Consider the following 21,728-nt stretch of genomic DNA (forward strand, 5'->3'; position numbering starts at 1 on the left):
TGTTTTTGTTTTTTTTTGTTATTTTTATTTCTTTTTTATTCTTTGGTGTGAAACATTTTGACTATTTTTATTATTGTAGGGGGGGGGGATTATAGAGAAGATGGCTCGACCTACAGAGCCGAAACGTTGATAAATAAACTTTGATTTTTTGACACAGTAACAAAGACCTGTTTGGTGCGGTTTTTATTGGAGCTATTATATTATTTTGTACGAACCAGCACACAGGCACTGGACTCTTACTTGCCGTGTGCACCAGCTCCAGTTTTATATATATATATATATATATATATATATATATATATATATATATATATATATATATATATATATATATATATATATATATATATATATATATATAAACTACAAAAACGGATCAGTGTTTTATTTTATCACCTTTACTACCTACCACTGTTATTAAAAGAGTTTGTTTAAATAGAAATAGTAAACAAGCATCCCACATGCAGTCTGTGTCTTAGATTAAATTATAAACTGCTGTAACTTCCTCCCCCAGTTGTACTGAAAAAACAGAAAGCTGAAAAATGAAAATACTTTCAAAACTGTCAAAACAAAAACATAGATATGTCTTAATTACATTATATACCAACAGGAAAACATTTGTGCAGATAAAACATATTCACTGAACTCATGCCTTTGCTCTTTGGCTATCACCTACAAATAAATGTATTCAGATATGAGCGTACTGCGGGAAGCTGCTGAATAGTATAAACAAAATACGCTGAAAATAATCAGTATTCCTTATATATTTTTTTTTTTCTTCGAAATAATTATTTCGGTCTTGACGTGAAGCATGCTGAGCAGCGTACAATGTGCAGAATATTTAATGTTTTCTGATGATGACTCTTTAATGGATAATTATTAGGCATCTTTGAAGATCATACCCCTGGTTATACAGAACATTACCCATAAAACTGAAGTCATATTTAGCAAATTATTATGTAATTAACATTGAATGAATATAGGACGTCATAGTCCCTGCTCAATTTCCTGCATTAGGTTCTATTATGGTTTATGTAATTAGATAACATGATGCAATGTACATGACAGTGACAGAGGCCATTTATCCTGTCTGAATACTATGCATTGCTTTTTTTGCAGATTAGGTTTCTTATGGATCACTGCACATGGCAGGTCATTGTAGTAATTCTCTGTAATAAGACAGTACCTAGTACTGGATGATTATTAAGCTAGTGTAAATTCATGTTATGAAAAACAATCCTATTTTGTGTGTTTATTCTTAACATTTACATTTGTTTTCTAAGTAGTTATAAAAGGATGTGGGGGGTCACCTTAAAATCAATTTTTATTATGAAGTAAACAATTATATTCTAAGACAATGTGTAATTGGACTTCCGTTTTTATTATTTGTGATTTTTGCATAATGAAACATTTTTGTTTAACTTCTCTCCAGTATGGCATTTCAGCACTTATCTGTTTGCTAGGATCACATTTACTCTAGCAACCAGTGGCCTGAATGATAGGACTGAATGATGAAAAAAGTGCATCAAAATAGAAAGATGGGCAATAGAATATGTTGCCATTTTATAAATACATGTTAATTATAATAATACAGGTATGGTATCTATTATCCATAAATCTCCAGGAAAGACATCTCCCATAAACTCTATTTTAATCAAATAGTTTTTTTTTTTTTAATGGTTTCCTTTTCATCTGTAATAATAGAACATTATGCTATGCTAACTAAAATATAATTAATCATTATGGAGGGGCAAACAATCTTATTGGGTTTATCAAATGTTTAAATAATTTTTTTAACAGGCTTAGAGCAAGAAGATCCAAATTATGTGAAGACCCGTCATCCAAAAAAATCACATGTCCCATACCTGTATGAGAAAGTAACAATAACTATATAACTATAGCCTCGCAGATAAATAGTGTTAGTGTTTGATGCTGGAGTCAGTGACCTTGAAAACCAGGTAGCATTTTAAAGTTATGTCTTTAAGACTGCGCTCCACATTATGGAAATACTCTTCCTTTCCTTTTTTCAGGTCCCAAACTTTTCAGATATTTTCCATATAGTATTTTCTTAGCTGTCTGGAATTAAAAATGAGGCGTAGACATCACGGGGGTTATTTATCAAAGTCTGAATTGATCTCAATATTTTCTGCTACAAACTCCAATCAACTCAGAATTGGAGTACTCTACCTTCTCCGTTTCGCGTTGGATTCCAGGTGCTGTTGCAGTATATCGACCAAGCCTGCTTAGGTCACAAATTCAATCCAAGTATCATATTCACTGCAGTACACTGGGAGTTGAGTATTTGTGCAACAAAGTGTTATATTAGCTCATAGTAGACATACAAAGCAGACAATGTTTCGGACCCCACTGGGTCCTTTATCAAGCCATAGTGTAACACCCGCCGCTGGTTTTGAGCGCCGGCGCATAAGCGCAGGCACGCGTCAACTTGGGCGCCGGCATCGAGGCGCCCACGCACGTCAAATCGGACGCCTGCGCAGGAATGGACGCTCACATACTTAGGAGCAATGACCTCTAATTCAGGCGCCTGGCTTCCTATTGGTCCCTGATGTGTCTGTCTTCCTCAGCCTGCTCCTGATTGGTTCCTGTTCCCTTAAATACCTATTGGTCCCTGATGTGTCTGTCTTCCTCAGCCTGCTCCTGATTGGTTCCTGTTCCCTTAAATACCTTCCTCTTCCTCCTCACATTGCCCAAGCTGGCTTCAGTTCCTACTGTTCCTGCTAAAGCCCTGGTTGTTCGAGTTTCCTGGTTTTGACCCTCTGCCTGTTTTCCTGACCTCCGAACCTTCGCTGCCTGAATTCGACCTCTGCCTGCATTTAACTACGCCTTAGCCTGACCCCTTGGTACTTCGCTTCTTTGAAACCCGTCTTCTGGAAACGACCTTTGCCTGCACTTGACTACGCCTTGCCTGATCCCTTGTTACTTCGCTCCTGGTAACTCGCCTGGTTTCTCTACCACCTCTGCAGCAGAAAGCCCGGGGCCCCAAAAGGGCGTCGGTGAATACCGGAGCCGTAGAGAGGTTCCTGTTACCATCAGTTCTCCTGGATCAGCTACCTTCCTCCGGGATCCGAGGTAAACAGATTGTTATAGTTAGCTTGGGCCAAAAGGATGGATCCCTCCCAAGCCGCTGGTCGTTCTTCCTCGTTGGAGACAGTCTTAGAGGCCCTTATGAAGCGTCTCGAGGACTCCGAGGCTTCTCAGTTGCACCTTGCCCAGAGCTTGCAGCACCTCTCAAATCGCCTTGATGCCTTGCAGGCTTCCCAGACTCCACTGCCTCCTGTCTCTGTTGCACCACAAACCCCAGTTTTGGTTCCGGCTCCATTGTCCAGCGGGGAGAGTTTTTCCTGGAGACCCAAGATCTCAGCTCCTCTTCGCTATTCTGGTGATCCAGAGACCTGTCGGGGTTTTTTGAATCAATGCAAGATTAATTTTGAACTCTCACACTTCCCGAATGAGAAGTCCAAAGTGGCCTACGTCATGACCTTGCTTCATGGGAAAGCCTTGGCCTGGGCTTCTCCTCTTTGGGAACGGGATGATCCGTTGGTTCACAACTCCACGGCATTTCTTTCCACTTTTCGTGAGATTTTTGATGCCCCCGGCAGGAAGGAGGATGCCTCTACCAGCCTCCTGAAAATTTCCCAAGGGGCACTCTCCGCAGCTGAGTACGCCATAGATTTCCGTACCATTGCCGCGGAGGTATCCTGGAACAACGAGGCCCTTGTAGCTCCCTTCTGGAATGGTCTCAATGAGTCCCTTAAAGATGAATTGGCTGCTCGAGATCTTCCTCCGCTATTTGAAGACCTGGTCTCTCTGGTGATCCGCATTGATGTGCGCCTGAAGGAGAGGCTTTCGGCCAAGTCACAAGCCCATAGATTGCTCCTCGACTCCAACATTCCAGCTGCTCCAGCTAATTCTCTTCCTGTGCCGGAGGAACCCATGCAGCTGGGGGCTACCAGACTTACGCCTGAGGAAAGGTCTCGTCGCCGTACAGCAGGTCTGTGTCTTTATTGTGGCCTGAAGGGTCACTTTGTTAAGACCTGTCCTAATAAGCCTCAAACTCGGCCGCAGGGAAACTCCAAAGCCTAGGTCGGCGGGTGGAGACCGTCCTGGGCACTGCCACTTCTTCTCCATCAAGAAATTTCTCTCATCTGTTGGTTCCCTGCTGTATTAAACGTCTCTCCAGGACCATCCCTTGTCAAGCCTTTATTGACTCAGGTGCTGCTGGGAACTTCATTGATCTCTCTTTTGTCCGAGCTTCTTCCCTGCCTCTTGTCCCTCTTCAAGTGCCTCTGGCGGCTCATGCGATTGATGGACATCCCGTCTCTCCTGGTCTTATCACCCACTCCACTTCTCCTCTGTATTTGCAAGTCGGTGACCTCCATAAAGAAGAGATATCGTTTCTGGCCATCTCCTGTCCTTCGACCCCTATCATTTTAGGGTTACCCTGGCTCCAGTTACATAACCCTATGAGTGATTGGTCTTCTGGAAAGCTGTCCTCCTGGAGTTCCTCTAATTGCTTATCCTCCTCATCCTCTTCTCCAGTCTCCATTTGCTCCGTCTCCACGCTTGAGTCTCTTCCTTCCTGTTATAGAGACTTTTCTGACGTCTTCGAGAAGAAGAGTGCCGAGGTTCTTCCCCCCCACCGGCCCTATGACTGTCCTATTGACCTGATCCCTGGAACTGTCCCTCCTAGGGGAAGAACCTACCCTCTGTCTGTGCCTGAAACCCAAGCCATGAAGGAGTACATCCAGGAAAATTTGGCCAGGGGGTTTATTCGGAAGTCCAACTCGCCTGCTGGTGCTGGATTTTTCTTCATCCAGAAGAAGGATGGGGGTCTTCGGCCGTGCATCGATTACCGGGGTCTAAACAAGATTACCGTTAAGAACAGGTATCCTCTTCCCCTTATCCCTGAGCTGTTCGATAAACTCAAGGACGCCAACATTTTTTCGAAGCTGGACCTGAGGGGAGCCTATAATCTGATTCGGGTTCGTCAAGGGGACGAATGGAAGACAGCGTTTAACACACGTGATGGCCATTATGAATATCTAGTTATGCCATTTGGCCTCTGCAACGCGCCCGCTGTCTTCCAGGACTTTATGAAGGATATTTTTCGAGATCTCCTCTATTCTTCTGTTGTTGTCTATCTGGGTGACATTTTGATTTTTTCTTCTTGTGAGTCTCTCCATGCTTCTCATGTGAGGCAAGTCCTTCAACGTCTCAGAGAGAATCATTTGTTCGCCAAGATCGACAAGTGCGAGTTCCATCAGTCGAAAATTTCTTTCCTTGGTTATGTCATTTCTCCCTCCGGCTTTGAAATGGATCCGGTCAAGGTTTCGGCAGTCCTGAATTGGGTTCCTCCCTCTAATATGAAAGCAGTCCAACGCTTCTTGGGGTTCGCCAATTTTTACAGGAAATTCATCAAGAATTTTTCCGGCATTGTCCTCCCCCTTACTGCTCTTACCCGGAAGGGAACACGATTTATCTGGTCTCCTATGGCTCAGAGAGCATTCGACGATCTGAAGCAAGCTTTTTGTTCTGCTCCCGTCTTAGTTCATCCAGATGTCTCTCGACCTTTTGTTTTGGAGGTGGATGCTTCAGAGTCCGGTGTTGGAGCCATTCTCTCTCAGCGGCCTGATTTCCAGGGTCCCCTACACCCTTGTTCCTTCTTTTCCCGGAAATTTTCTTCTGCCGAGAGGCATTACGACGTTGGCAACAGGGAACTTTTGGCGGTTAAGCTGGATCTGGAGGAATGGCGTCATCTTTTGGAAGGTTCGGTTGAACCCATTACCATTCTTACGGACCATAAGAACCTGGAATACATCTCTGCCGCCAAGAGACTGAATCCTCGTCAAGCACGTTGGGCCCTCTTCTTTTCCAGGTTTAACTTCATTATCTCCTATCGTCCTGGTTCAAAGAACTCCAAGGCTGATGCTTTGTCCAGATCATTTTCTACTGATGAAGTTTTGGTTCTTCCTCCCATTCCCATTATCCCTCCTGAATGCATCGTTGCTCCTGTATCCGTTATTCCTCCTGAGTGTCCTCCTGGGAAAACCTTTGTGCCTGCTTCCTCTGTTCCTCAAGTCCTGGGCTGGGCTCATTCTTCAAAGTTGGCAGGGCATCCTGGTGTCGGTAAGACCTTTGACCTGGTGTCCAGATATTTTTGGTGGCCCTCCTTGAAACAAGATGTCTCTTTGTTTGTATCTTCCTGTGTTATCTGTGCCCAACAGAAGATTCCAAGATCTCTTCCTTGTGGCCTTCTTCAACCTCTACCTACTCCCTCCCGACCCTGGGTTGACATTGCTATGGACTTTGTGGTGGACCTACCCAAGTCTTCGGGGATGACTAGCATTTGGGTTGTCGTGGATAGGTTCTCGAAGATGGCACATTTTGTCCCCCTTGAAGAAGTTGCCTACCGCCTCCACTCTTGCTCAACTTTTTGTCAAGGAGATCTTTCGTCTGCATGGCATTCCTTCCTCCATTGTCTCTGATCGTGGTGTTCAATTTGTTTCAAAATTCTGGAGGGCTTTTTGTAAACTTTTGGACATTCACTTGAACTTTTCCACGGCTTACCATCCTCAGAGTAATGGCCAGACTGAGAGGACGAATCAGTCTTTGGAGCAGTTTCTCCGATGTTTCATCTCGCAAAATCAGGACAATTGGTCGGATCTACTTCCTTGGGCTGAGTTTGCACATAATAACCTTAAGCATTGCTCCTTAAACTGCTCTCCCTTTTTCTGTGTCTATGGTCTCTCTCCTTCAGCTCTTCCTCCAACTGCTGTCAAGGTGGATGTTCCTGCGGCTGACTCCCTGTTTCGGGACTTTCAGAAGATCTGGACAGATGCTCGTTCCGCCCTTACTAAGGCTTCTTCACGCCAGAAGGTGGCTGCCGATAAGCATCGTCGCCCTGCTCCCAGGTTCAAGGTAGGGGACTCTGTCTGGCTCTCTTCCAGAAATATCAAGATCAGGCAGTCCTGTCCTAAGCTGGGTCCCCGCTTCCTCGGTCCTTTCAAGGTTAAGGAAATCATTAACCCAGTGTCAGTGAGGTTGGACCTTCCTCCCAGCATGAACATTTCAAGCTCGTTCCATGTTTCTTTGCTCAAGCCTTTCATCCAGAATGCATTTTCTTCTATGGAAGCACCTCCTCCTCCTGTTCTCTTGAATGGTCATCAAGAATTTGAGGTGCAAGACATCATCGATTCCCGTAAGTCTAGAAGGGGTGTCCAGTACCTGGTCCACTGGAGAGGCTTTGGTCCTGAGGAGAGATCTTGGGTGAATGCTGCTGATACACATGCCCCCCGATTATTGAGGTCCTTCCGCAGGAAGTTTCCCGACAAACCCTGGGAGCCCCCGGAGGGGTCTCCTGAAAGGGGGGGTACTGTAACACCCGCCGCTGGTTTTGAGCGCCGGTGCATAAGCGCAGGCACGCGTCAACTTGGGCGCCGGCATCGAGGCGCCCGCGCACGTCAAATCGGACGCCTGCGCAGGAATGGACGCTCACATACTTAGGAGCAATGACCTCTAATTCAGGCGCCTGGCTTCCTATTGGTCCCTGATGTGTCTGTCTTCCTCAGCCTGCTCCTGATTGGTTCCTGTTCCCTTAAATACCTATTGGTCCCTGATGTGTCTGTCTTCCTCAGCCTGCTCCTGATTGGTTCCTGTTCCCTTAAATACCTTCCTCTTCCTCCTCACATTGCCCAAGCTGGCTTCAGTTCCTACTGTTCCTGCTAAAGCCCTGGTTGTTCGAGTTTCCTGGTTTTGACCCTCTGCCTGTTTTCCTGACCTCCGAACCTTCGCTGCCTGAATTCGACCTCTGCCTGCATTTAACTACGCCTTAGCCTGACCCCTTGGTACTTCGCTTCTTTGAAACCCGTCTTCTGGAAACGACCTTTGCCTGCACTTGACTACGCCTTGCCTGATCCCTTGTTACTTCGCTCCTGGTAACTCGCCTGGCTTCTCTACCACCTCCGCAGCAGAAAGCCTGGGGCCCCAAAAGGGCGTCGGTGAATACCGGAGCTGTAGAGAGGTTCCTGTTACCATCAGTTCTCCTGGATCAGCTACCTTCCTCCGGGATCCGAGGTAAACAGATTGTTATACATAGGCTTGATAAAGGACCCAGTGGGGTCTGAAACGTTGCCTGCTTTGTTATTCTACTATGAAAATATCTGAAAATACTCCCAGTGTGCTACAGTGAATATGATACAAACTCCAATCAAATCCGCTCAGGTTTTTTACGCTTATTTATTACTACATTTTCCTGAAAATTTGCTTTGCTGGAAAAAATATGTTTTTTACAGGCTTTTTTGGATTTTTCATTGGATTTTTATGATTTTTGGATTTTTCACCCGAAAACTCAGATTTCTTATGCTTTTGCCCGAAAACCCTGAAAACTTTGGATTATTGCAAGAAACCCAGCGCACATCAAAAAATCATTGGCACTTCTCCCATTGACTTATATACCGGATTTTCAGATTCTGACTTTTCCATCCTCGGGGTTTAATGAATTCCGAAAAATGTGTGATTTTTTGGATTTTTGGCATTCAGAGTTTAGTATATAACCCCCCACATGTTCATCCAATTTCACACTACACAATATATATGATTGTGACTATCTTTCTGGTTGGCATGTTGAAACTTCTTCCTACATTGTCTATTGAATAATAACTATGATTCTGAAGGAATGGGGCGACCTTTAATTCTTAAAATGGCAATTTTCTATTTACAATTTCCCAATGGCACATACTACTAAAAAAGTATACTATTATGAAAGTGTTTTATTTACATGAAACAGGGTGTTACATGTGAGCTGTTGTAGAAACATACATTGTTTGGGGTGTAGTTTCCCTTTAAGAAAGGCAATGGTTTATTCCACAGGAAAGAAATCCTTTTCTATCATTGCTAAAAGTCTTCTATAGGAAATCAACTTTACAGACCTTAGTTGATATTGAATCCCAAGGGTCAAAAAAAAGATAAATATTGATTTTTAGCGACATATAATTGATCATCAGCTAGTTAAATCTATTCTAGGCAAGTATGATACAACCAGCTAGCCAACATGACTTAACTGTGTGAGATACAATGGAACTATTATTAAGTTGGAGTATATTTTTTAACGTCCGAATCTGGTCATATATTGGTTCTTTGGGGAACTGGTAGATCATTATTCAATTAGTCTGGCAGGAAAATAGGCCAAAAAAACCCTGATCCAATTCATTCATGTGGCATTTCATTTACCTTTTCGTTCTATAATGAGAAACTATGAGAAAATAACACTTTCATATTTGAAGCATGTAAATGAAAATATTTTACAGAAAACAACAGATATTCCTTTTATAGCAAACATGAACTCTGTAACACACCTATAAAAGTTACAGGCCTTGATTTCTGCAGTGTAAAACCTGAAGAAGTCAATAAAATTGGCTCTGCAGATGGGCACATGCTGTGCTAGAAAAGTGGATAAAAGCCTTTACATCCCAGTCTGCTTCCATAGAAGGATGAAATATTACTGGAGCAGTCCAACATAGAATAATTTCCTGTGGGAAATGTACCAGGGGTGAACATAAATATGGAACAGAAGCTGGGAGAAATGAAATCCATTCTACTTGACTTCATCATTTCTCCCATAAGATTGCCCTTATAAAGATTTTTGTTCACAATTACTCTGTGGGGTGTTCTTTTTCTGCTTAAGCAATCGATGTCTAGAATGCTCATGTTAACTGTTCCTCTCTGTTAAAGTATCCTACATAATTACCCGCCATAGGCAATGACAGAAGCAATAATGTTTGGGTGCTTGCATTTTATAATGTACGATTAAGCCCACAGAATTAGCTGCTTTGATGGGAGAAATCCCATCGGTGCTAATTCATCTGCAACTGTAGATAACAGCTATAAATGTCTGTAAAAAAAAAAAAGAACACTAAATTAGAATGTTATACTTGTATACAGACTAATGTCTTTTTACTTAAGCACATGTGCAGCCTGCAGTAAATGACATATGTTCTCTATACACACAGCTACTATCTTTTCAACAGGAAAAATGTTAACCTGTATATGAAAGTATTTACAGTTAATAATAAATGAAAATTGCCTTTTGAACCCATTCCATATGTATGGCCCAGTTGGAGGGGTCATATTAGTAAGGTGAAGGTAGCATCTTTATCCAAATGTTTTGTTCTAAACTAATGCTGTGTCTGAATATATTGATGTGATGCTACAGCTGCAGCTACAGCAAATGGACATTTGAACTCACACTACCCTGCATAAGCTACCAGTGATTTTATCCCAGACAGTTAATTGGGCAGGGTGTAGGATAGCATAGTTGGCACATTAGCTGCCTATATTAAGCAGCATGCATTCATAAAGGGTGGATTAGGGGTGCTCATTCCTCATCCCGGACAGGCAAGTACAAGGTGCAACAGGGCGTGACAATGCTTTTTACCTTTTGACAAATTTTCAATCAATCACAAGGTAAGAATACAACAATGTATTGTATAAGTGCTGTGTAAATGACAAAAAGATTTTAGTGCTCTTGCATTTGCATCTGGGTCTGTAGTAAATGACCCATCAAGTCACTTGAGCTATGAAGATTTTACAAAATGTTCAGAAATGTACCAGGTTGTGCATTATCTGGTTCCCATATGAAACTAATTAATGTTAAGCTTAAATTCAGTTGAAGCAATGCCACTGTGCATAATCTTTTTTTTTTCTGTGACCTTTAATTAATTGCTTAGGTAGAGTTGTAGCTGTCAACATTGCTCACTAATCATTTTACCCTAAACTGATTCTTTACAGAATTTGAGATGATAATTTACCTTGTTTTAAATACACAGAGACTCGTTTTTTTTACCACCACTAATTGTAGTGGTGATGAAAATAAAGCTGACCTGGCTATGGGAATCACTCTAGGTACCCTACATCTGGGATTTTTGTCCGGAAACTCATGGTTCACAGGATTTTTTGGCAATTATTGCCCATATATGGTGATCATGCTAATGAATGCAACTGAAAGGAGGTAATGGGCAAGTGCTATAGCCCCATGGTATTACATGACAATGCAAATGTTTTTGATGCCCTGTATATCATATATGCATTGTGCTCACACACAGATAAAATGTTGTTAACTCATTTAGTTCTTTTGTCAAAGGGGTAACTTCCAGAGGCGTTCAATTGAAAGCACAGGAGAATAACAATAATAAATATCAATAGTGTTCTATGGAACATGACAAAGAATTGTCAGATATACGCACATCAGTGATTTTTATATATTTTATATTGCTGGGTCAATCCTGACAGCTAAATCAACTCTGCCAGTTATGGGCTTACCAAATTTCCACTTTTGGCTTTCAGAGTGACACTCTTTTGACCAGGGGAGTAACTTTGTATCACAAGTCACAGCTTATATTGTTTTCTACAAGTTTTCTTCAGTACCCATACAAAATCAAGAGCCTGGAAACAAGTCTGAGGCATCAGGTCGGGGTGAGGGAGCACAGCATATATCTCTGGATTCAGAGAGGGTTCCAAACAGTTAATGAAGGTACAGAAAAATGACTAATGTGGAGCAGTTAAACTAAACTGATGAAAGCAGAGACAACGCAATCATTAGGACTTGGCTCAATAAATGCTCTATCCACAGTTGACTGAAGGTGTTTGAGCTTCCTTTGTGGTCAGTAATTCATATTTTGGAGGACTTGGAATAGGATGATTTTGATCCAGGGGACAGTGTTTGATATATAGAAGTTGTATTGATACAATGAGATGTGGGTGTGGAGTGAACTAATTGGTCCATATGGCCAATTTCTTATAACCTTATATGACCTCAAAATTAATGTAAAAGTATAGGTGGAGGCTAGAGCATATCGCCGTATAAAAATATAATTACCTATATTTCCTGTTTGTCATCTCTGATGAAGGCTTGATTTAGGGAAGGCAAATTCTTGGATGTCAAAATCAGATGTTTTTTTTCTGGGTTACTTTTCTATATACTAATTTATTTAGGTGATGTAGGATGGCAAATGGATATAGATAGAAAACAAGGCATCAGGCAACAAAACAGAATATAACTACAAGTCAACTCCTTTAATGGACTTTGTTTACAATAAACAAGACATGTGCTAAACCACTAATGATATGAATACATTAATGCATTGAATACATCCCAGTAATTGTCAACTGTTAAAGGACAGTAGCAAAAAAGGGAACGTGGTGCTCACCACTAAATTTTAAAACACTAGGTGGGGGTGCAAAGGATAGTCTGGACAGTTTATCTAATATAGATCTGTATGTTTTGTAGTTTATAGCCGCATTATGCTGTAGTTTTCCTTCTTAGTGTTCCTGTTTGATCTAGAGGGGTGCATCTTATTATAATTAAACATTTTAATTGGATTCTCTGATTAGTTAATTTTTTGAGATATATGATAACTCCTAATTTTAGATCAACAATGATTCTTAAATTGATTTCTGAAGCGCTTAGTGTTCTAATGTGTGGCTAATTTAACAAGTTCCACTTAAATGCATACTTGTTTACTTTTCAAAAGCATGCAATCTTATAAAAGATTTTCAGTATATCGCATTTTTTTAAATTATTATTATTTCCCTGCTTCCAGAGATTTAAAAATGTTCACAAACAAAAAATAAACTGAAAAGATTCCTGTCATCAGAAAACATGTTTTTTTTCAAAACGCATGAGTTAATAGTGCTACTTTAGCAGACTTCTGCACTGAAATCCATTTCTCAAAAGAGCAAACTGATTTTTTTATATTCAATTTTGAAATCTGACATGTGGCTAGACATTTTGTCAATTTCCCAGCTGCCCCTGGTCATGTGACTTGTGCCTGCACTTTAGGAGAGAAATGCTTTCTGGCAGGCTGCTGTTTTTCCTTCTCAATGTAACTGAATGTGTCTCAGTGGGACATGGGTTTTTACTATTGAGTGTTGTTCTTAGATCTACCAGGCAGTTGTTATCTTGTGTTAGGGAGCTGCTATCTGGTTACCTTCCCATTGTTCTTTTGTTTGGCTGCTGGGGGGGAAAGGTAGGGGGTGATATCACTCCAACTTGCAGTACAGCAGTAAAGAGTGATTGAAGTTTATCAGAGCACAGGTCACGTGACTTGGGGCAGCTGGGAAATTGACAATATGTCTAGCCCCATGTCAGATTTCGAAATTGAATATAAAAAAATAGGTTTGCTCTTTTGAGAAATGGATTTCAGTGCAGAATTCTGCTGGAGCAGTGCCTGCACCTCTGCATTTTTTCCTATTTAGTCAATGTACTCCCACACTTCAAAAAAATATACAGGTAGCTTAACTGGCTTCTAATGAAACAGACTCTACGGGGGTTATCAACATTAGTATCTATATTTTTTTGCAATTCATATTTTTTCTAGCTAAAAATCATGAAAAAAGAATACCTTTTCAATGTTTATTGAGTATAATAACAGAAAAAAACTCTAAATTAAAAAGAAGGATCTTATAGCTTGAAAAGTCGTGTAGAAGTCAGTGGGAGATGTTCTGAGATTGTTGGAGATTTTCAATGTTTTTAGAGCTTGTAGACCCATTATAAATGAAGAGTAAAATATGAATTTGAGGTAGTCAAGTTTTTTTCATTGTTTTATTCAGGGCTGTGGAGTCGATACATAAATCCTTCAACTCCAACTCTGACTCTTCCTTGTATGGTACCTCCAACTCTATTTTTAAAGGAACAGTAGCACCAAAAACTGAAAGTGTATCAAAGTAATTCAAATATAATGTACTGTTGCTCTGCACTGGTAAAATTAGATTGCTGCTGCTGTTTAGCCATGGTGGCACAGGTTACATACAGGCCCGGACTGGCATCTGTGAGTTCTGGCAAATACCAGAGCGGCTGCTGCAAGGTGCCATAGAAAGTGACTATTAAGTGGGCTGGTGGGGGCTGTTTGGGCCTCTATGTACAAGCAATACCAGGGCCTATTTTGAATCCCAGTCCAGTCCTGGTTACATAGCACATAACAAATAAGCCCTGTCCAATACAATGGTGTTTTATCTGTCATTTGTTATCAATACCAGGGCCTATTTTGAATCCCAGTCCAGTCCTGGTTACATAGCACATAACAAATAAGCCCTGTCCAATACAATGGTGTTTTATCTGTCATTTGTTATGTAAGCTCGGCAAACACTACATAAAACAAAAATAATTGGAAAACCTAAAACAACATATGGCACATAGCTGTAGAATAGCTGTTAAATACAATCCAAAATGAATGAAAGTATTTATTATTATTATAAATTTGCTACTGCCATATCCTCCTTCATAGAAGCTGTTAAATCTGATTTGATTATTTTCAGTGCTTGTATTAAAAGTTACTAGAAGTAATTTTTGGTGACTCCAAGTCCAGATACCAAAAATTGCTTGGGTTTTTTGTATTCAGATTTTTTAATAAATAACAATTAAAATAAACAATTCGATTTTATTTGAAGTAGAAAAAAAAAAAAAAATTTCAGTAAAGCAAATTTTGATCAATAGGCCTCTAATGTTTCTGTGTTTTAGATATCTTACATTCTAAGGGGCAGATTTACTAAAGAGCGAAGACAATTTACTAAAAGGCGAGTAGCACACTTCATTAGCAAAAAACCTCAGCTATGGAGAAGTTACACACTGTTCAACCAGGTGAATTTTCGCTCAGACAAACGATCGTTAATCTGCTAATTTATCAAAGTCTATTTTGCCAGGTTCTGCCTGGCAAATTAATAAAATGAGGCTACAGCCGCAACGTTATTATGTCAGTGACATCATATCCTGTACTCCAAAAAAGTCATAAAAAAGGCAAATGTTTTTCATATTTAAAGTGGGATTATGTTTACAAGTTGTAAAAGTATTTATACTTTTACGCAATTGAAGCTCATTCCACATTTGTTTTAGGGTGGGCTCATGGCCTTGGATAATAGAGGCTCTCTATTGTATTTATATTGCTTCCATTTTTAACAAGTGGCCCCTTCCAGCAATTTCACCAACATCACTAATAAATTACCCACTGAATTTAAATCGAGGTAAGTTTAAATATGTTAAGTAATATTAAAACAGGCGAAAGTTTTGCTCACTACTTATTTTTAAAACAATTAAGCGGGGGTGCAATGAGGCTGTGACCACAAAATTCATACTGAGGAATACAAGAGTCCTCTGCACTCAACCCACTGAGACATTTTGTGCCTTGTGCTACTAAAAAATGCCTTACCCTTTAAACAAAACAGGGATTGTTTGTCCATATATTGGTGGCCAGCTCCATGTTGTAGCTCCCACCTTCCAGCTATAGTCAGATGATGCCAGTGGTGGCCAATAAGAGGGCAACCATGTTTGGGAGTTTTAACCTTGAAACAGCAAGAAAGTTGCAGGTAAAACTTAATCCCTGTGTAAAATGTATAAAGTAGTAGACTTCTTAATGAATCAGCTAAAATTTGAGTGACTGGCCATCAAGGCTGTATTTAGGTCTGATGCTGCCCTAGGCACCGGACCTAAACACGTCCCCTATGCAGTGCGCGTGATCTCAGCGCATAGTGCACGTGACGTCACACACACGGACGTCGCAGAAGTGACGCCTTGCGACGTATGTGTGTGATGTCCGCCCCTACCCCTCACCCCCCCAGCTCTTTCACCGGCTTTCCTATGGAAATCTGTGGAAGAGGCTGGGTGATTTTTTTTTTTCAAAAATACATTTATAGGCACCAGAGGGCAGCTCCCCAAAACCTGCCGCCCTAGGCACAGGCTCTTGGGTGCCTTAATATAAATACGCCCCTGCTGGCCATACTGGGGATGACTTTGATGTATTTGGCCATCTTAAATATATTGCAATATATGGACAAACAATCCCTGTTTTGTTTAAAGGGTAAGGCATTTTTTGGTGGCAAAAAGGGGCAGATTTATCAAGGGTCAAATTGAAAATTCTAATTTTCGAGTTTTTTATGGTCAAATTCGACTAGGGAGTTATTCAAATTTGATTCAAGTTTTTAAAAAAACTTGATTTTTCGAGATTTATCAAACACTGGCCTTTTAAGAACTCAAATTAGACTATTTGCCACCTAAAACCTGCCGAATTTCTGTTTAAGTCAATGGGAGACACCCAGGGATCAATTTGGAGTTGTTTTGAGCCTTCCTAACATTCAAGTTTTTTTCATAGAAAACATTTACAATTTGCACGTACAGTAAGTAAATGTGCCCCTTAGTCCCAGTTCGATCCAGACTGATGTGAATGATAGCCGATTTGTGTAACAAGCCTCATTTTTGTCATTGCTGTATGGAGAGATATTTTGGAATACTTCATTAATTTTGTATATATTCTGGTAAATACTATTGTATGGGTTTTAAAGGAATGCAAATATTAATTTTTTTTTAAAAAAAAGTTTTCCGTTTTAGTTTTAAGTAGAAGCCTTTAAAACTAAACCCTTATGTATGTATGTTCCTGCCTTTTGATTCTCTGTATCTGTCACTGTCATTTCATATAATACATTCATTGCTGTGCCATAATTATTGAATCAATACAGATTTTTCACATTTTATAGACATTATTCTTATAATGTATGTATATTCTCAAAGTTCTTTTAAAATGTGGATGACTATAAAAAAAAAAGATATCTATCCAGCAGGCTTAAATGAAATCCCATCATGAAATTATTTTGGGTTTCTTTTGAATGTATACAAGTACCATTTCTTTCAGATGTAGAAAACTTAAATAGACATGATTACATGTCAATGACAGGTCTTCACTTGTAGGAATAACCTTTGGCCTCTTCACTGTATAAATGATTATGTGTCAAGCAATGAAATGAAGACATGAGATGAAAATGCTTATTAAGAAGATAACATAACATATAATGAGTCAGTGGGTGTAGGAGTTAGAGGAGATTTTTGGAGGTTTAAATATAAAACAGATTGAGAAGATTAAGATAAAATGTGTACTGGCTGAGGAAAAACAGTAGTTGTAATACATCATTCAATTATTTTATTATAGTTTAAAAAATAAAGTGTAAGGGGCAGATTTATCAAGGGTCGAATTGAAAATTCGTATTAGAATTTTTGAATTTATTTTTTGGTCAAAACTCTCAAATTCGACTTTAAGAACTCGAATTCGACTATTCGCCACCTAAAACCTGCAGAATTGCTGTTTAAGTCTGTGAGAGAGGTCCAGGGATTAATTTGGAGTTGTTTGTAGCCTTCCTGACATTCAAGTTATTTTTGGAGAAAAAACTCGAATTGAGGTTTTTAAATTCGAGTTTTTGGGTTAATTCAATTAATCTGAGTTTTAAAAATTAGGTTTTATTAATAAATTTCGATTGGTCTAATTTATGGAAATTTAGGGGTGTTTTTAAAAATTCACATGGATTCGAAATTTGACCTTTGATAAATGTGCCTCCCTATATTTACAGAAAATTATAAACAGCAATTTCCAAACAGATTTTTCCCTATAAATTCTCATAATTTTTTTTAATTTTTATTAGCTATTTCTATTCCTTTCACAACAGTAATGATTCCTGAGGAAGTTGCCGAACAACCCTCAACTTTCTTTGGATTTGTGTATTTGAAGGTGGAAGAGAACCTTATTTGTTGCCGGACTGGGAAGAACACTTTATTTGGGACTCAACTTTTGACTTTTTAGTAATGATTACTGAACGTGTCCACCTATAGAACATACTGGATTTTTACTAGACAATATTAAATTCATATATAATACACATGTGCCATGAATATCCTGTAGATTATATTTTTAGAAATGGTGTTTAGTGATATCATCAATTATTATCGGTGCATGAGTCATTGAAATTTGTGTATTATTAAACTTGTGTATTATTGTGAAAATGCACCCCCTGTTGTAAAATATAAGAATTTAAGAAGTCACCTTGGAGTTTTATAACTTGTTTAAAAGCACTTGGCCTTTGGTCTTGTTATTTTATATGGTCATTAAACGCCTTGTTGAGCTATACTTGGGCTGGCATTAATGATAAATAAAATTTATTTTTATATGATTTATGTTCTTTTTAAATCTTAACATTTTAAATCTTTAAAGGACAAGGAAAGTTAAACTGAAGAAGTAAGCTAGAAATGTTGTACATTATGTTTTAGGCTTCTGTACCAGCCCAAGGCAACCACAGTCCTTTAGCATGGAAGATCTGTGTCTCCAAAGATACCCCAGTAGCTCCCCATCTTCTTTTCTGCTGATTCACTGCACATGCTCTGTGCTGCTGTCACTTACTGAGCTTAGGGACCCACTCAAAATATACAGTTCACATAAAATAGAAATGTCACAACATAAGGCTGATTAGTAATTAATGTGGACAATTACTTCATGGCAGCACAGAAACCAGTGCAATTAGCATCAGAATTTAATAATCAGCCCTGTAGCATCCACTTATATTACAGACAAACCTCATTTTCTGCACGATAATTTGTGACAACCCCTAAGCTTAGCTTCTCAATAGCTGCTCAGAGCCCACTGAGCATGTGAGTGTCGCAGACACTTTCCAAGATGGTGACCCCCTGTGACAAGTTTGAAGTCCTGGATCATTGCTGCTATTGAGAAGCTGAAACTTTAGGCTGGTGCAATAAGTTCAGTATATAAAACATGCCATTTTTAGTCCTATTCATTTTCAGGGTTTCCTTCTCCTTTAAAAACAAGACTTCCCATGTTTTCCAAAGATGGGTTACCAGAAAGAGCCTTCGGTACTTGTGGTACTTGTACTTTATAATATAAATTAAATTAAGTTAAATGAAAATTGAATTTTTTTAACTTTACTTTACCTTGGGGCAGATTTATCAAGGGTCGAAGTGAATTTGAGGGAATTTTCGAAGTAAAAAATGTGAAATTCAAAGTAATTTTTTGGACACTTCAACCATCGAATAGGATACTACGACTTTGAATTTACTTCGACTTCGATTCCAATAAAAATCGTTTGACTATTCGACCATTCGATATTCGAAGTACTGTCTCTTTAAAAAGAAACTTCTACTTCAATACTTCACCAACTTAAACCTGCCAAAGTGCTATGTTAGCCTATGGGACCTGCCAGAGCATATTTCTAAGTTTTTGGGTTTCGAAGGAAAATCATTTGAATCGTACGATTCGAAGTACGATCGGAGTATGATTGTACGATCGTAATACGATCATGCGATGAATAAAATCCTCCGACTTCGAATTCGAATGTCGGAGGATTCTATTCGATGGTCGAATTTCGAAAGTATTTTCCACTTCGAAATTCAACCCTTGATAAATCTGCCCCCTAGTGTACCAGGTAATACAACGTACAACTAGGATGAAAACTGTATTATATACAGTTTTTATATTTATAAAAGATTTATGTAGCTTTAGCAAGCATGATTTTGTACTAAAAAAATGCGAGCTATAATAAAATTTGAACTATTATAACCAGGATATAATTTACTTGGGAGGTATAATAACCCTGGAAGATATATAGTTAATAATGTACTCCCTGTTGTAAAATATAGGAATCATTTAAGTCACCATGACTTAAAAACACAAGGCTGAAGAGTTTTTGAAAATTGTTGACACTGCATACTAATAAAGCAATAAAAGGCCATATGATAACCGTTTAATATGTATCTATGATGATATATATGATATACTGTATATATTCATTACACCTGAAAATATTAGTATTTTTTCCCATGTTCAGTGTGGGTTTCATTTCAGCATAACACTCGTATGAATGAATCTATTTTGAGTAAGTTTTAATCAAATGGATTTTTTTTATATTTTTATTATGCATCAATGTATGTATGTATGTAAAAAGCATGTGAATAGATACTTACTATGCATTTGGTTTCTTTCAGCTAGAGATAAATGGCTTCCGTCTGATCCACAGATCATATCAGAAGGTCTTTATGCCATAGCAGTTGTTCTTAGCTTCTCACGCATTGCCTATATATTGCCAGCGAATGAGAGCTTTGGACCATTGCAAATATCACTTGGAAGAACTGTTAAAGACATTTTCAAATTCATGGTTCTATTTATTATGGTGTTCCTTGCTTTCATGATTGGGATGTTTATCCTATATTCTTATTATCTGGGTGCTAAAGTGAATTCTGCATTTACAACGTAAGTATTATGCATTTTGATAACTGCTAACATTACTTTATTTTACTGTATTTCTTCCTTATATTAGAAAATGACATAATTTGTGGGGTTGATATAAACTGTGATTTCCAAGATCAAGCATTGCCAGAATCTCCTTCTGTTCAAATTGAAGCCATTTCCAGTTTTGATTGGATTCTGCTATGTCGAATCCTGAAATAGGGATATATAAGAAATGATCACAGTTTTCATGGGAGTAAAGATGTGTCTGGCACATGGAAGCTATTTCTTCTCTAATGATGCATTTACATGATATAAAACAAGAATTTGCACTTTAATATTTTTTTTTTTAAAAGCTGCCTTTGTCTGAATTATACACATAGGTAAAAATAGATGATCTAGAGGTTCTGCTCCTTGTCACTTCAAAGAGAAGCACCAGGCAGGCCATCTTATGGAGGTGGGGGTCATGAAAATCCGTTTATTTGCCAGTTGTTTGGCATGGTAGGGAGCCAAAATGTAAATTGAGTCCTTAGTTGTGAAGCAGTTCTGTGAAGCCCAATGCCCATGTGTAACCCAACTAGTTAATATTTACTAGTATCCAAATGAACAGAGGTAGATTATGCAGATGTTCTAAAGAGGGGCAGTAAATTTGGGTAGTGAGTATGAAACTGAAGCATAATTCTAGCACTACAAGGATGAAGGAAATGAAAACATTCTCCAAAATATTATCAAAGTTTAAAGCATGTTCATAACTTTAGTCTAGCAATATCAGGGCTGGATTCTTAAAGCAACACTTCTTGATAAAAACTCTCAGGGACAGCAGTCCACTTAATGCAAGATCATCTTCCAGTGAGATTACTGCCTACTTTATGTACATCAGATTCTTTGTTTTCTGTTCATGTGGTTGCTAATCACTCAGTAACAACAATGAGGGTAATATGGCATTGGTAGGCTTGTTTCTAACTGGACATTCCTTTCACATCTGCCATTATGGTTGAGGTTTAACATTGGAGAGTAGAGGAATGCAATGGCATGCAACTTTTAGTTTTTAAAGCCATTAGTTAATACAAAATGGTTGCATGATGAATAGTTTTGGATTTGTTTCACTCTTTGCAAGAGTGGATGACCTAACTTGAGGTCCAGGTAGGGTAAGGATTAGGTGAATGCCAATTTCACTGCAAACTTCTAAAATAAAGGTCTAATTTATACCTTAACAATATCAATATTATATATGGATTCCCATACTACCTTACAATATGCATGTATCTCTTTTTAAAGGTTCAGAATGATTTTGCTAATTGATCTTTATGCTGCAGCTCAATATAAAAAAGGTAGAAAAAAGAAAACATAGTCCAATATCATTGTCTTGGGACTGCAGGCAAAGGATCCTCATAATTATGAACAATGAGGAATTCGGGCAATTTATTTTTCTCATATAGTAGAGTTATATTATCCCCCCTGGCATATATGGTTAATATGAAAGTAAATATTGGTGGGGGTGAGCCGTGGTAGAAAATGCATGGAACAAAGAAGATGTAGACTGGGAATGAAGGCATTAATAACCATCTAAAACCTGTCAAGGTCATGTAGAAGTCAATGGCAGAGGTCCCTTGAACCATTTGAAGATGTTAAAGGAGTTGATCACCTTTTAAGGAGAAACAAACC

General features: G+C 39.0%; 1 protein-coding gene across 1 annotated transcript in view; it reads left to right on the forward strand.

Annotated features, from left to right (window-relative positions):
• The window catches only part of LOC108719617 (short transient receptor potential channel 3), a 103,147-nt gene that overhangs the window by 56,983 nt on the left and 24,436 nt on the right, over positions 1–21,728 (forward strand). Inside the window, exon 7 of the mRNA XM_041589971.1 lies at positions 19,823–20,087. Within this exon, the coding sequence (XP_041445905.1) occupies positions 19,823–20,087 (265 nt within the window). The remainder of the gene's footprint in view (positions 1–19,822; positions 20,088–21,728) is intronic.

This window comes from Xenopus laevis, chromosome 1L (assembly GCF_017654675.1).
Source record: "Xenopus laevis strain J_2021 chromosome 1L, Xenopus_laevis_v10.1, whole genome shotgun sequence".
Taxonomy (NCBI): domain Eukaryota; kingdom Metazoa; phylum Chordata; class Amphibia; order Anura; family Pipidae; genus Xenopus; species Xenopus laevis.